Source organism: Mustelus asterias, chromosome 2 (assembly GCF_964213995.1).
Source record: "Mustelus asterias chromosome 2, sMusAst1.hap1.1, whole genome shotgun sequence".
Taxonomy (NCBI): Eukaryota; Metazoa; Chordata; class Chondrichthyes; order Carcharhiniformes; family Triakidae; genus Mustelus; species Mustelus asterias.
The window spans coordinates 50,756,623-50,771,947 of record NC_135802.1 but is presented as its reverse complement, the minus strand read 5'-3'; the positions used below and the strand labels follow the sequence as shown (position 1 = coordinate 50,771,947).

At 47.8% G+C, this 15,325-nt stretch overlaps 2 protein-coding genes across 13 annotated transcripts in view; one reads left to right on the top strand and one right to left on the bottom strand.

Annotated features, from left to right (window-relative positions):
- olah (oleoyl-ACP hydrolase) overlaps window positions 1–11,595 on the bottom strand; it is a 30,500-nt gene extending 18,905 nt beyond the window's left edge. Inside the window, exons 1-2 of one of the 2 annotated variants that reach the window (XM_078235168.1) lie at window positions 11,437–11,595; window positions 7,720–7,851 (exon numbers count right to left, since the gene is read on the bottom strand). In XM_078235168.1, the coding sequence (XP_078091294.1) occupies window positions 7,720–7,851; window positions 11,437–11,545 (241 nt within the window). In that variant the 5' untranslated portion in view covers window positions 11,546–11,595. Of the gene's footprint in view, window positions 1–7,719; window positions 7,852–11,129; window positions 11,347–11,436 lie in introns of those variants that run through there. The other variant, XM_078235177.1, reaches the window with a different exon arrangement.
- A 121-nt stretch (window positions 11,596–11,716) lies between these two features.
- crot (carnitine O-octanoyltransferase) overlaps window positions 11,717–15,325 on the top strand; it is a 54,818-nt gene continuing 51,209 nt past the window's right edge. For 2 of the 11 annotated variants that reach the window (XM_078235146.1, XM_078235093.1), the window contains exon 1: window positions 11,828–11,932. The gene's annotated coding sequence lies outside the window, so the exon portion shown is untranslated. Of the gene's footprint in view, window positions 12,112–12,722; window positions 12,937–14,574; window positions 14,631–15,325 lie in introns of those variants that run through there. The other 9 variants (XM_078235154.1, XM_078235084.1, XM_078235110.1 and 6 more) reach the window with 8 other exon arrangements.

The following is a 15,325-nucleotide window of genomic DNA, read 5'->3' as shown; positions in this document are numbered from 1 at the left end:
ACAAGTCAGCATGGATTTAGTAAGGGGAGGTCGTGCCTGACAAACCTGTTAGAGTTCTTTGAAGAGATAACAAATAGGTTAGACCAAGGAGAGCCAATGGATGTTATCTATCTTGACTTCCAAAAGACCTTTGACAAGGTGCCTCACGGGAGACTGCTGAGTAAAATAAGGGCCCATGGTATTCGAGGCAAGGTACTAACATGGATTGACGATTGGCTGTCAGACAGAAGGCAGAGAGTTGGGATAAAAGGTTCTTTCTCAGAATGGCAACCGGTGACAAGTGGTGTCCCGCAGGGTTCAGTGTTGGGGCCACAGCTGTTCTCTTTATATATTAACGATCTAGACGACGGGACTGGGGGCATTCTGGCCAAGTTTGCCGATGATACAAAGATAGGTGGAGGGGCAGGTAGTATTGAGGAGGTGGGGAGGCTGCAGAAAGATTTAGACAGTTTAGGAGAGTGGTCCAAGAAGTGGCTGATGAAATTCAACGTGGGCAAGTGCGAGGTCGTGCACTTTGGAAAAAAGAATAGAGGCATGGACTATTTTCTAAACGGTGACAAAATTCATAATGCTAAAGTGCAAAGGGACTTGGGAGTCCTAGTCCAGGATTCTCTAAAGGTAAACTTGCAGGTTGAGTCCGTAATTAAGAAAGCAAATGTAATGTTGTCATTTATCTCAAGAGGCTTGGAATACAAAAGCAGGGATGTACTTCTGAGGCTTTATAAAGCACTGGTTAGGCCCCATTTGGAATACTGTGAGCAATTTTGGGCCCCACACCTCAGGAAGGACATACTGGCACTGGAGCGGGTCCAGCGGAGATTCACACGGATGATCCCAGGAATGGTAGGCCTGACATACGATGAACGTCTGAGGATCGTGGGATTATATTCATTGGAGTTTAGGAGGTTGAGGGGAGATCTGATAGAGACTTACAAGATAATGAACGGCTTAGATAGGATGGACGTAGGGAAGTTGTTTCCATTAGCAGGGGAGACTAGGACGCGGGGGCACAGCCTTAGAATAAAAGGGAGTCACTTTAGAACAGAGATGAGGAGAAATTTCTTCAGCCAGAGAGTGGTAGGTCTGTGGAATTCATTGCCACAGAGGGCTGTGGAGGCCGAGACGTTGAGCGTCTTCAAGACAGAAATTGATAAATTCTTGATTTCTCGAGGAATTAAGGGCTATGGGGAGAGAGCGGGTAAATGGAGTTGAAATCAACCATGATTGAATGGTGGAGTGGACTCGATGGGCCGAATGGCCTTACTTCCGCTCCTATGTCTTATGGTCTTAAGAAGTGGGGGTGTGGGGATGGCCTTGGCGAGATGTTCATCTTCATCGATGACATGTTGAAGGCTCCAGAGAAGATGTCGTAGCTTCTCCGCTCTGGGGAAGTACTGGACGACGAAGGGTACTCTGTCCGCAATGTCCCGTGTTGGTCTTCTGAGGAGGTCGGTGCGGTTTTTCGTTGTGGCGTGTCAGAGCCAAGTTCCGCACACACGAGGACGGCCTCAACCGGGATCCTGGGTTCATGTCACACTCTTTGTAACCCCCACGACTTGCCTAGGCTTGCAAAATCTCACAAACTGTCCTGGCTGGAGACAATACACATCTCTTTAACCTGTGCTTAACCCTCTCTCCACTCACATTCTCTGTACCTTTAAGACTTGCTTACCTGTAAAGACTCGCATTCCAACCATTATCTTGTAAATTGAGTTTGTGTCTTTATATGCCCTGTTTGTGAACACGACTCCCACTCACTTGATGAAGGAGCAGCGCTCCGAAAGATTGTGGCTTGTGCTACCAAATAAACCTGTTGGACTTTAACCTGATGTTGTGAGACTTCCTACTGTGCTTACCCCAGTCCAATGCCGGCATCTTCACATCAGAGGTTTGTCTCCCCAGCATTTTCTGTTTCGGTTTCAGATTTCCAGCATCTGTAGTGTTTTGTGTTTAGTTTGAGTATCTAAGATGTCTTCTCCCGTGATTCAACAAGCAGTGAGCCAAAAACTGATAGAACTAGTTTCAGGCAGGAATACAGTATGGATAATATAATTGCCTTCTATCTCCTCCTGGGCAAAGAGGGTTTGAAAAAAATTAGCCAGAGTTCAACTTCCTTATTGCTATGCAGTGGCCCAAACTGTAAAATGTCGGTGTATGCTTATCTAATAAGAACCAAACTGAGTTCAGTTGTGAACCTCGTCCACTAACAGTTGCATGAATCTACTATATTACACCCCGCAATGATGAGCTTCAGGGGTAATTCTCTGACAGATAGTGCTGCGTTGCAGACTAATGTCCTAGAATACCTACAGTGCAGAAGGCGGCCATTCGGCCCATCAAGCCTGTACCGACAACAATCCCACCCAGGCCCTATAACCGTAGCCCCACATATTTACCCTTCTAAGCTCCCTAACATCCCCCTAACACTAAGGGGCAATTTATCATGGCCAATCAACCTAACCTGCACATCTTTGGACTGTGGGGGGAAACCGGAGCACCTGGAGGAAACCCATGCAGACACGGGGTGACGTGCAAACTCCACACAGTCACCCAAGCCGGGAATTGAACCCAGGTCCCTGGCGCTGTGAGGCAGCCATGCTAGCCACTGTGACATCCCTACATTCCCTGGGAGCACAAGATCATGAATTATCCCTTCAATCCCTGGCATAAGTCACTGGGCAAGATCTTTGGGTCGTACCATGATTGGGAATGGTGGTGGTCGTCCCAAAAATACCTACTCCAGTGGGTGTGCGAGCTTCCTGATACTCAATGGGTGGACAGTCAATTAGACTTTATCAATAGCCCGTTAAGGGAGGGTTCCTGGGATTTTTTCACTCAGGTGTGTGTGTGTGAGTGTCTTGCATGTGTGCGCATGTGGGTGTGTGCATGTTGTGTGTATATATGGACGGACAAATGGACACCCAGTGGTAGATGGGGTGCCAATGTTCCAAGCAGGTTTACAGGCCCTCACTATGCAGCCAAAGACCACTCCGTAAAAGCATTTCCATGTTGAAGCACCCTCTCAGTTACCTGCCCTTCATTTCAGCCCACTGCTTCTCTCAAGCTGAAAGACCCTCTTGCTTGGAGAGCCTGGTCACAGCCTTTGATTGAACAACGACTTGTCTCCATGTCAATTAAAAGGACACCCGGTCAAAATACCAAAAGTGACAGTTTCCCCGTAGAAGCAGGTTTGGGACCAGGAAGCAGGCTTGGCTCCCATTTCCCATCTCCAAAGCAAAAATTCACCATGTTGTCTTCAAAATACTGGAAAACCAGGAAGGAAATTAGAAGAAAAATCACCATGAGATTGAATTTCTGAAAATGTATTTACGTTCAGGAGTTTTTAGCATTCTATGGATTAAAATTATAAATAAGCACATGCATATCCACCAGGAAGGCATATTTGGAGGAGTATGCAAAGTGTGCCTCACAAATAGTAACAACTCCCTTCATTCAGATAGCAGTATCTGGCCTAAGATAATGCTCATAGCTGATGCCAAATGGACTTTAGTTTTATTGTTGAATTAGGAAAACTGCCAACATATTAACCTGACTGTTGCTTGCTGTTGCTTCAGTGGCTTTCTAAAATCTAAATGCAAGGTGGCTCCATGCCCTGAAGTAATACAAGAATATTTTAAAATGGTTGGTTCCTAACTTAGATTTTGAGAGTCTAAAAATAATGAGGAGACATTTTTGTATATTTCCTCTCTCATCATCCAGAGGTTTCTTTCAAAGTTTATCAAATGACTTCAAAACTGAAATTGTAAAGATTCACGGAGGGGGTTGGATGGGGGGGGAATTTCTCTGCCCATTATCTGGAGTGACCTTATAAACACATTTTAATAGGAAGTATCCCAACAATGCAAGACAAAGTAGCATTGCGTTTTTAGTAAAACAGTTAGAATATTTTTAAAATTCAGAATCAGTTCTAAATTATATCTTAAAAGCTGTACTTTTCAGAGCCTGAAAGAACATTCCATCCAAATTAACGCTAGTTTGAACCCCTACAGTTCACAATCTGGTTGCAGGATTTTTAAAAACCATTTCCTTCATGAGCTGCAAGATAAAGCAATGCAGAATAGCAAAGTTTTTGTTCTTAGGAAAAAATAAACATTCTAATTCCACTCCTTTCAAGCAGGATTTTACAGCAAGAGAGGCAGAGTGAATTTCTACCCAAATCTGTCAGTGATTTGATACATCCAACCTCAAAATATTCTAATGCTCTGTCAGCCAATCCACCATTTTCCACCCGGAGCCAATCAAAATCTCTGCTGCCCATATCCATTCTCAGGACTCACATCAGTCCTATTCCCTCATTACATGTGGTCGCAGTCCTACATTGGCTCCTGACCAAGAAACACATTGATGTTAAATTTCCCACCTTGGCAAAATCTTCAGCCAAAGATGGGATTTACGACCATTTAGAAAGATGCGGATTAATCCGGGATAGTCAGCACGGATTCGTGAAGAGCAAGTCGTGCCTCACAAATTTGATTGAATTTTTTGAGGAGCTAACTAAGTGTGTTGATGAAGGTAGGGCAGTTGATGTCAGATACATGGATTTTAGTAAGGCGTTTGATAAGGTCCCCCATGGTCGGCTTATGATGAAAGTAAGGAGGTGTGGGATAGAGGGAAAGTTGGCAGATTGGATAGGTAACTGGCTGTCTGATCGAAGACAGAGGGTGGTGGTGGATGGAAAATTTTCGGACTGGAGGCAGGTTGCTAGCGGAGTGCCACAGGGATCAGTGCTTGGTCCTCTGCTCTTTGTGATTTTTATTAATGACTTAGAGGAGGGGGCTGAAGGGTGGATCAGTAAATTTGCTGATGACACCAAGATTGGTGGAGTAGTGGATGAGGTGGAGAGCTGTTGTAGGCTGCAAAGAGACATAGATAGGATGCAAAGCTGGGCTGAAAAATGGCAAATGGAGTTTAACCCTGATAAATGTGAGGTGATTCATTTTGGTAGGACTAATTTAAATGTGGATTACACGGTCAAAGGTAGGGTTCTGAAGACTGTGGACGAACAGAGAGATCTTGGGGTCCATATCCACAGATCTCTAAAGGTTGCCACTCAAGTGGATGGAGCTGTGAAGAAGGCCCATAGTGTGTTAGCTTTTAATAACAGGGGGTTGGAGTTTAAGAGCCGTGGGGTTATGCTGCAACTGTACAGGACCTTGGTGAGGCCACATTTGGAATATTGTGTGCAGTTCTGGTCACCTCACTATAAGAAGGATGTGGAAGCGCTGGAAAGAGTGCAGAGGAGATTTACCAGGATGCTGCCTGGTTTGGAGGAAAGGTTGAGGGAGCTAGGGCTGTTCTCTCTGGAGTGGAGGAGGCTGAGGGGAGAATTAATAGAGGTTTATAAAATGATGAAGGGGATAGATAGAGTGAACGTTCAAAGACTATTTCCTCGGGTGGATGGAGCTATTACAAGGGGGCATAACTATAGGGTTCGTGGTGGGAGATATAGGAAGGATATCAGAGGTAGGTTCTTTACGCAGAGAGTGGTTGGGGTGTGGAATGGACTGCCTGCAGTGATAGTGGAGTCAGACACTTTAGGAACATTTAAGCGGTTATTGGATAGGCACAGGGAGCACACCAGGATGATAGGGAGTGGGATAGCTTGATCTTGGTTTCAGATAAAGCTCGGCACAACATCGTGGGCCGAAGGGCCTGTTCTGTGCTGTACTGTTCTATGTTTCTATGTAACCGTAGGATCCCTACAGTGCAGGAGGCCATTCGGCCCATTGCGTCTGCACCGACCACAATCCCATCCAGGCCCTATTCCTGTAACCCCACATATTTACTCTGCTCACCCTCCTGACACTATGGTCAATTTAGCATGGCCATTCAACCTAACCTGCACATCCTTAAACTGTGGGAGGAAACCCAGTAAGAGTTTTAACAACACCAGGTTAAAGTCCAACAGGTTTATGATGGCATTTGCTACCAAATAAACCTGTTGGACTTTAACCTGGTGTTGTTAAAACTCTTACTGTGTTTACCCCAGTCCAACGCCGACATCTCCACATCATGACTATCATCGACGACGGAGGAAACCCACACAGACTTGGGGAGAATGTGCAAACTTTACACAGTCACCCGAGGCCAAAATTAAACCCAGGTCCCTGGCACTGTGAGGCAGCAGTGCTAACTACTGAGTCACCGTGCCACCCATGTGATATCAAGAAATGGCTGCAAAGGCTATGGACTCTGACAACATCCCCATAAGAGCACTGAAGGCGTGCTCCAGAACTAGCTGTACCCCTAGCCAGGTTGTTTCAGTACAGCTACAATATTGGCATATGCCCGACAATGAGGAAATTTGCTCAGGTACATTCTGTCCACAAAAAGCAGGACAAATCCAACCCAGTCAATTACTGCTCCATCAGTCTACTGATGGAAGATTTCACCTGACTATGCTGTCAAGCAGCACTCACAGAGCAGCAACCTGCTCACTGATGCTCACAATTTGGGTTCTGCCATGGCAAATCGGCTCCTGATTTCAGTACAGCCTTGGTCCAAAATACTGAAAAAAGGACTGAACTCAAGAGCTGAAGTGAGAGTGATTTCCATTGACACCAAGGCAGCATTTAACTCTGTGTGGCATCAAGGATCGCTGATAAAATTGAAGTCAGAATGAATCGGGGGGACGGGGGGACTCTCCACTGGCTGGAGTCATACCAAGCACAAAGAAAGATGGTTGTGATGTTGAAGGCCAATCATCTCAGTCGCAGGACATCGCTGCAGGAGTTTCTCAGGATAGTGTTTTCAGCCTAACCACCTTCAGCTGCTTCATCAATAACCTTCCTGCCATCGTAAGGTCAAAAGTGGATGCTTGCTGCTGATTGAGCAGGATTGATGAAGGTAGTGCAGTCTCCTTGGATTTTAGCAAGACTTCGGATGGCATACTAGTTAATAAAATCAAATCTATGGAACCAGGGGAATTAGCAAACTTCATACAAAATTGGCTTAGTGGCAGAAAACAAAGGATAATTGTTAAATGTTTTTGCAACTGGAAGGTTGCTTCCAGTGGGGTTCCACAGCGCTCAGTATTAAGTCCCTTGCTTGTTTTGGTGAATATTACAGACTTGCATGTAAATGTAGGGGTGGGGGGTGTGGGGGAGAGATCATCAAAACATTTGCACACTTGATGGGCCGAATGGCCTATTTCTGCTCCTATGTCTAACAACTCAAAGATTAACTGCATGGTTGATAATGAGGGGGAGAGCAGTAGATTGCAAGAAGATATCAATGGACAAGACAGATGGGTACAAAACTAGCAAAAAGAATTCAACCCAGAGAAGTGTGAGGTCAAACATAGCAAAGGAATATACAATAACTGGGAGGATACCGAGAGGTGTAGAGGTAGTGAGGGATCTTGGAATGCATGTCCACAGATTCCTTAAGGTAGCAGGGCAGATCAATAATATGGTTAAAAAGATGTTTATTAGCCAATGCATAGAATATCAGAGCAGAAAGGTTATTTTGGAACGATACAAAACACTAGTTAGGCCACAACTTGAGTACTGCATTTTTCAGTACCTCACCCCTGGAGTTCAGGTGTTCTGTCAATGTTTGAACTAAGGCTATAGTGTGGTCAGGAGCTGAATAATCCCAGTGTACCCCAAAATGTACATTATGCTGCATGATGCTTTGCTTCCTGATGACACGGACACACGTATACCACAAACACACCGAACTGTAACAAAGTGTTACCTTCTACTGAATTGTTGAAGTGTTTTCCCCACTGGGCATAATATATGGATCCACCTCCGGCCCAAGGAAAGCAGATAAGTCTGAAAAGAGCTTCAGGTCTTCTATATAGGCAGTTCACTACTTTATTCATTTCTGTAACATAATACACATTTTAAAAAATAAAGATTTGATTATCCCAAAAACGTGATTGCGAGTTTAGATATTTTGTACTGCGGTACTGCAACATGGCTCTTTTTAGTTTGGGTATCCGAGTTCAAATTTCTCCCCATCTACTCTGAACAGATCCCTAATGAATTTGAATTCCTCTATCAAACTCTCTCTCCGCCTTCTCTTCTCCAAGGAGAACAGCCCCAACTTCTCCAATCTTCATAACTGAAGTTTCTCATTACTGGAATCATTCTCATTAATCATTTCTTCACCGTCTCCAACATCTTCAAGTCCTTCCAAAAGTGTGGTGCCCAGAATTGGACACAATACTATAACTGCCGCTGAACTGGTGTCTTATACAAGTTCAACATAACCTCCTTGCTCTTGTACTCTATGTCCTATTAATATATCTAGGATCCTGTATGCTTTATTAAATACCCATCAACCTGCCTTGCCACTTCAATGTCCACTATTCCACAACATCTTGAAAACCACTAATATTCATGCCTCTAGTATTTTACCTGCCAAATTATTCCAAAGATTTCTCATAAATTCTTCCCAATCATTTGTAAATTCATTAATATAAATTTACATTCCACAATCATAGAACATAGAACAGTACAGCACAGAACAGGCCCTTCGGCCCACGATGTTGTGCCGACCTTCATCTGAAACCAAGATCAAGCTATCCCACTCCCTACCATCCTGATGTGCTCCATGTGCCTATCCAATAACCGCTTAAATATTCCTAAAGTGTCTGACTCCACTATCACTGCAGGCAGTCCATTCCACACCCCAACCACTCTCTGCGTGAAGAACCTACCTCTGATATCCTTCCTATATCTCCCACCATGAACCCTATAGTTATGCCCCCTCGTAATAGCTCCATCCACCCGAGGAAATAGTCTTTGAACGTTCACTCGATCTATCCCCTTCATCATTTTATAAACCTCTATTAAGTCTCCCCTCAATCTCCTCCGCTCCAGAGAGAACAGCCCCAGCTCCCTCAACCTTTCCTCATAAGACCGACACTCCAAACCAGGCAGCATCCTGGTAAATCTCCTCTGCACTCTTTCCAGCGCTTCCACATCCTTCTTATAGTGAGGTGACCAGAACTGCACGCAATATTCCAAATGCGGTCTCACCAAGGTCCTGTACAGTTGCAGCATAACCCCACGGCTCCTAGCAGCCTGTTATATTTTGTCACAATGTCCATGTTTACTAATTCATCATTTAGATAGCCATTCCCTCAGTAACCTTTCTAATTCTTTCCTCATAGACTATTGCACTTACATTTGGGATCATTACAATTTATATGCCTTACAATATTATGGGTGTAATATCTGTACCAACAAAACACAAATAATGGAAACATTTTTGTAGACAGCAGATAAGGTAACCATTTCAGTATAGCAGGTAAGTTAACCATTTTAGCACAGTTAAGGTTTCTCTAAAGGTGTCAAGGAGCATGAGGAGGGTGCGGGAGTATGGTGTTGTGATAGAGGATCAGCCATGATCGTATTGAATGGTGGAGCAGACTTGAAGGGCTGAATGGCCTGCTCCTGCTTCTATTTTCTACATTTCTAAGTTACCATTTCAGCACAGCAGGTAAGTTAACAACTTTAGCCACACCTGAAACAATGTTCTGATGAAAGGACCTGAAACTTCAACATTTGTTTTTTCCATAGAGGAATATTTATTGTATTCTGTTGTGTGCGGGTGGGGGGGACCAGACTCGGGGGGTGGGGGTTGGGGGGGACCAGACTCCGGGGGGTGGGGGTTGGGGGGGACCAGACTCCGGGGGGTGGGGGTGGGGGGGGGACCAGACTCCGGGGGGTGGGGGTGGGGGGGGGGACCAGACTCCGGGGGGTGGGGGTGGGGGTGGGGGGGGGGACCAGACTCCGGGGGGTGGGAGGGGGACCAGACTCCGGGGGGTGGGGGTGGGAGGGGGACCAGACTCCGGGGGGTGGGGGTGGGAGGGGGACCAGACTCCGGGGGGTGGGAGGGGGACCAGACTCCGGGGGGTGGGGGTGGGAGGGGGACCAGACTCCGGGGGGTGGGGGTGGGAGGGGGACCAGACTCCGGGGGGTGGGGGTGGGAGGGGGACCAGACTCCGGGGGGTGGGGGTGGGAGGGGGACCAGACTCCGGGGGGTGGGGGTGGGAGGGGGACCAGACTCCGGGGGGTGGGGGTGGGGGTGGGAGGGGGACCAGACTCCGGGGGGTGGGGGTGGGAGGGGGACCAGACTCCGGGGGGTGGGGGTGGGAGGGGGACCAGACTCCGGGGGGTGGGGGTGGGAGGGGGACCAGACTCCGGGGGGTGGGGGTGGGAGGGGGACCAGACTCCGGGGGGTGGGAGGGGGACCAGACTCCGGGGGGTGGGGGTGGGAGGGGGACCAGACTCCGGGGGGTGGGGGTGGGAGGGGGACCAGACTCCGGGGGGTGGGGGTGGGAGGGGGACCAGACTCCGGGGGGTGGGGGTGGGAGGGGGACCAGACTCCGGGGGGTGGGGGTGGGAGGGGGACCAGACTCCGGGGGGTGGGGGTGGGAGGGGGACCAGACTCCGGGGGGTGGGGGTGGGAGGGGGACCAGACTCCGGGGGGTGGGGGTGGGAGGGGGACCAGACTCCGGGGGGTGGGGGTGGGAGGGGGACCAGACTCCGGGGGGTGGGGGTGGGAGTGGGAGGGGGACCAGACTCCGGGGGGTGGGGGTGGGAGTGGGAGGGGGACCAGACTCCGGGGGGTGGGGGTGGGAGTGGGAGGGGGACCAGACTCCGGGGGGTGGGGGTGGGAGGGGGACCAGACTCCGGGGGGTGGGGGTGGGAGGGGGACCAGACTCCGGGGGGTGGGGGTGGGAGGGGGACCAGACTCCGGGGGGTGGGGGTGGGAGGGGGACCAGACTCCGGGGGGTGGGGGTGGGAGGGGGACCAGACTCCGGGGGGTGGGGGTGGGAGGGGGACCAGACTCCGGGGGGTGGTGGTGGGAGGGGGACCAGACTCCGGGGGGTGGGGGTGGGGGGGGACCAGACTCCGGGGGGTGGGGGTGGGGGAGACCAGACTCCGGGGGGTGGGGGTGGGGGGGACCAGACTCGTGGGGGTGGGGGGGACCAGACTCGGGGGGGTGGGGGTGGGGGGAAGTGGGGGGGGGGGTGGGGGGAAGTGGGGGGGGGGGGGGTGGGGGGAAGTGGGGGGGGGGGGGGGTGGGGTGTGGGGGAAACCAGACTGGGGGGGCGGGGGACCAGACTCGGAGGGGGGGGGGGTGTTTACCGCGCGCTGAGCTGTCTCCGGGATCCCGGGTCTTTCTCCTCCGGCAGCAGCGGATGGCGGCGGCTCAGAGTCTGGATTCCCAAACTCCAGCAAAATATTGGCCCCAAATGTCAAACCCGGAGCAAAAGCCCCCGCACCGGGGACAAGACCTTGGGGAAGAAGCCGGTTCAACCTGCAATCTGTCCAGCCCCAGATTCTGCTTTCCTGTCAGAAGATCAATCATCAACAATCAAAAGGTGCATTTATCTTTAAACGGATTGATATTGATTGCAGTGCCTTGAATGCAGAATAACTACAAACTTCCAACCTGGTTTAAAATTCATCAGAATGGGTGATATTTTCAAGCAGAGTGAATGTGCTGATTGCTGTCGCTCCCACAGCGTCCCTGCATTTGGTTGCGAGGGTTCAATTGGCATTTGTCGCTGTTGGCGATCTGAGCCTCCCCTCCCCAGCAACCTCCGGGCCACCGTCTGCGGGGCGGAAGTGTCGTTAGTGGGGCGGACTGTCAACTGCCAGTAGGCCTGCGGGGCGGAAGTGGCGCTGCTGTCAGCCAACCTGCGGGGCGGAAGTGGCGCAGCTGTCACCCGGCCTGCGGGGGGGAAGTGGCGCAGCTGTCAGCCAGCCTGCGGGGCGGAAGTGGCGCTGCAGTGCCAGCCTGCGGGGCGGAAGTGGCGCTGCAGTCACCCGGCCTGCGGGGCGGAGGCGCCAGGAGAGTGGGGGAAAGTTCACCGCCTCCGCAGCGGGAGGAAAGTGGAGAACGAGCGAGAGCGGTCTGGCCCGGAACAATCCTGTTGACACTGAAAGTAGGTGAATAAGTCACCCGTTTCCGCACAGTTGCTTTGTTTTCCCTCTGGCTGGAATTAGCCTCGGGGAAGACAAAATTACTAACCTGAGGGCATTGAGGGAAGAGCCGCTTCTCTGCCCGGGTTATTGCTCAGGTGCTTCGTGCTGCCCGGGGATTAGTCAAACACACTGACTGTGTGTAAGTATATCACAGATTTAAAATCTTCTGCAGGTTTTCTGTTGTCACCATTTTGTTGAGTGTTTATGTTATATTAAAGAAGGAAATTCCTGTATGCAAACAGGTTCCTGTCATTTGGGCTCTACCTTTACTGCAGCCAGTAAATTGTGGGCTCAAATGTCCCACTCTCGAAGGCTTGAGCTCACAGTTAAGGTTCACACTTCAGTGCATTACTGAGGGAGTGCTGCCTTGTCAGAGGTATCCTGGTTCTCTGAGATATTGCACTGAGGTCTGCCCTCGAGGTAAATGTCAAAAGATCCTATGATAGTATTTGCAAGGGGTGGCACAGTGGTTAGCACTGCTGCCTCACAGCGTCAAGGACTCGGGTTTGATTCCTGGCTTGGGCCACTGTCTGTACGTTCTCTCCGTGTCTGCGTGGGTTTCCTCCGGGTGCTCTGGTTTCCTCCCACAGTCCACAGATGTGCAGTTTAGATTGATTGGCCATGTGAAATCGCCTCTTAGCATCAGGGGGACTAGCTAGGGTAAATACGTGGAGTTATGGGGATAGGGCCTGGATTTGATTGTTGTCAGTACAGGTTTGCTGAGCCGAATGGCCTCCTTCTGCACTGTAGGAATACTGCGATGATCAGGAAAGTTCTGCCCACTGTCACGATCAATATTCATTCTTCATTCGACACCTGAGAACTAGGCATTTGTTTAAAGTGCTGCTGGTGAAACTTTCTGCTGTGTTTCCTCGAGTTCAACAATGACCACATCTTTAAAGGTGCATCATTTACTGTGAAGTGCTTTGTTTTGCCATGAGGCTGAGAAGGTACTATGTCAAATGTGAGTTTGTTCTTTATTTATGAACCCAGTCTTCAAGTCTGAGATTAAACAGATGTGTTTTGGCTGGCATTGATAAATTTGTAAAACTTCAGTTAGTTCTCAAAAAAATAACCATTTCATAGACTGAATAAACAAATCTAGGAAAGAGTAATATGTGTGCTGCTCCCTACTGTACCTAAACTGAATGCAACAAAGCCATTGAATGCAGCATTGTAGTCACAAAATATTTCCATAACTTAGACCGGTGAAGAGGAGTAAAGTTTAATATAATGTGATGCAAACACTAAATGATTATCTCTACTATATAACCTTGAACTCTTTCTAAATGTCTTCTTTCTGGGTACCCGCAAATAGAATTTGAAATTAGAGATGTTGGTATTGCTTTTTTTTCTTTTGTTTCCATATTTAGCTGCAGATTTTCTAATAGGTCTTTCTACCTAATGTACAATTTCTCCCATGCCATGAATTTAGAATCTTTCATCATCCATCTGTTGGGGTGCTTCCTGCCAGTTCATTCTGACAATAACAGCTCGTATCTGTACAGCTCCCTTCTAACACATAAAAAGGCACAAGGCAAATGGTTGAAGGTTTTACAATTGATTGTGAAGTCATGTGTGGGATGCATAGGAGGCTAGAGTTGGAGGACCAAATGGCAAAGCTGCAGCGTAAGGATGGAAGAGGTTGCAAAGATGATAGAATGAAATGTTGGAGGGATTTGTAAAGGAGGGGAAGGATTTTGAGTCTGCTTGCACGAGCATGGGGTGGGAGTTGTGTGTGCAGTTTCTGTGAGGGAAAAATCGAGTGGGGGGGGGGGGTGCTTAGGCTGCACAGAAATCCATGGGAGTGATGGGAAGAAAGGTTTTAGAATAGACAACAATATTGCACCAGTTGCATGAGGAGGGTAGAGCTTATTCTGATAAATAGGGATATTGGGTAGGTCAGGTATGGAAATGAAGCGATGACAGGGATGTGCAGATAGAGGTATGTAAACTTGGTCTCCTCATAAAGTGAGGGATGTTTAAGCTGTGAAAAGAGTGCAGAAGAGTTCTCCAAGATGAAGTCTTAATTAAAACTCTGCAGTTACCCAGATAGACTTGGCAAGCTAGGATGTCAATACATTAAAGATACGTGTACTTAGTCAATTTGATTGAGGCTTATGAAGTTCTGAAGGACTGGATTGTGTTTATATAGAACTATTATTTCAGTAGAATAGACAAGCAAGGACAATATGTCATAGTCACACGTTATATAGGAGCAGACCTAGACTGGATATTAGGGGATTCGTCCTTCGAGGGACCCAAACCTATTTCTAGATTAGGTCAGTTCATAAAAGAGGTAACTGTGCCATACTACAAATCAGTAATTTACAGGGTCAGTTTTGATCACCCAAAGGGATCAGAGAGGAAATTCACAGTTTCCCTCCCTTCTATTTGGTTTTATTTGGCTTTTAGCCAATTACAGAAGGTGACATGGTTCTGGGGGGGACTGGGGATTGTGTGTAATGTGATGCATAAGACATTACATTTGTGCGTGACAGGATGGATGGGTCTTTCTCTGACCCTTATTTTTATATGTTTTTACTGGTTTTATATCCTAACAGTTAACTTCTACAAAGGGGAAGGAATAATTAAGGAAGAGTGTTTAATGCAGTTTGTGTGAGGGGAAAAATAGAGGAGGAGTGCAAAGTAAGAGATGTAAGGAGAGAGGCAACAACCTGGACCACCTAAAATCAGCAGTTCTTACCTACCTTTGTTTGGAAATATGGAATTCCTGGTGGAGTGCTTGTCCTTTTCAAACTGTCCTTTGAGGAATTTCTGATCTGGATCACAGATGAGAAATATGTACATGTATATATGTAACTGTATTCATTGTGTTGTTTCTGAAATAGTATGTTACACATATGTAAGCTGAAAAGCCTATTACTTGAAAATGTTCATTCTACTGAGGATGACCTGCAAGATAGCTGCTTTTGTTGTATCTTGCACTTATTACTGAACTGTGTTTTTCCCTCCCCCGTGTCTTTGGTGCTCAGCACAATGGATGGCTAAGTCTGTTCATATGATCCATTAAATCGCCTTTTGTGCAGCCTGGTTTGTCACGTGACAACAAATTGGCTTTGTATTTCTACCAGTTTTTTCCAGTTCAGCCGGTTGCTTGTAATTAGGCTTTCTGTTTTTATTCACCAAATGTAATGTCTTGTAAAATGATAATAAAAATGAACTTAAAGTTGGGTAGCAATAGGATGCAAGTCACCTAGAAAAGGGAATGAGAGCACCTTGAAGCAGTAGATCATAAGTTTTACAATGGTGACGGTGTAGGAAGGAATTGGAAAATCAAGCAGATTGTTCTCCGTAAGTCAATGAGGGTACCGTAGATCGTGGTATATAAG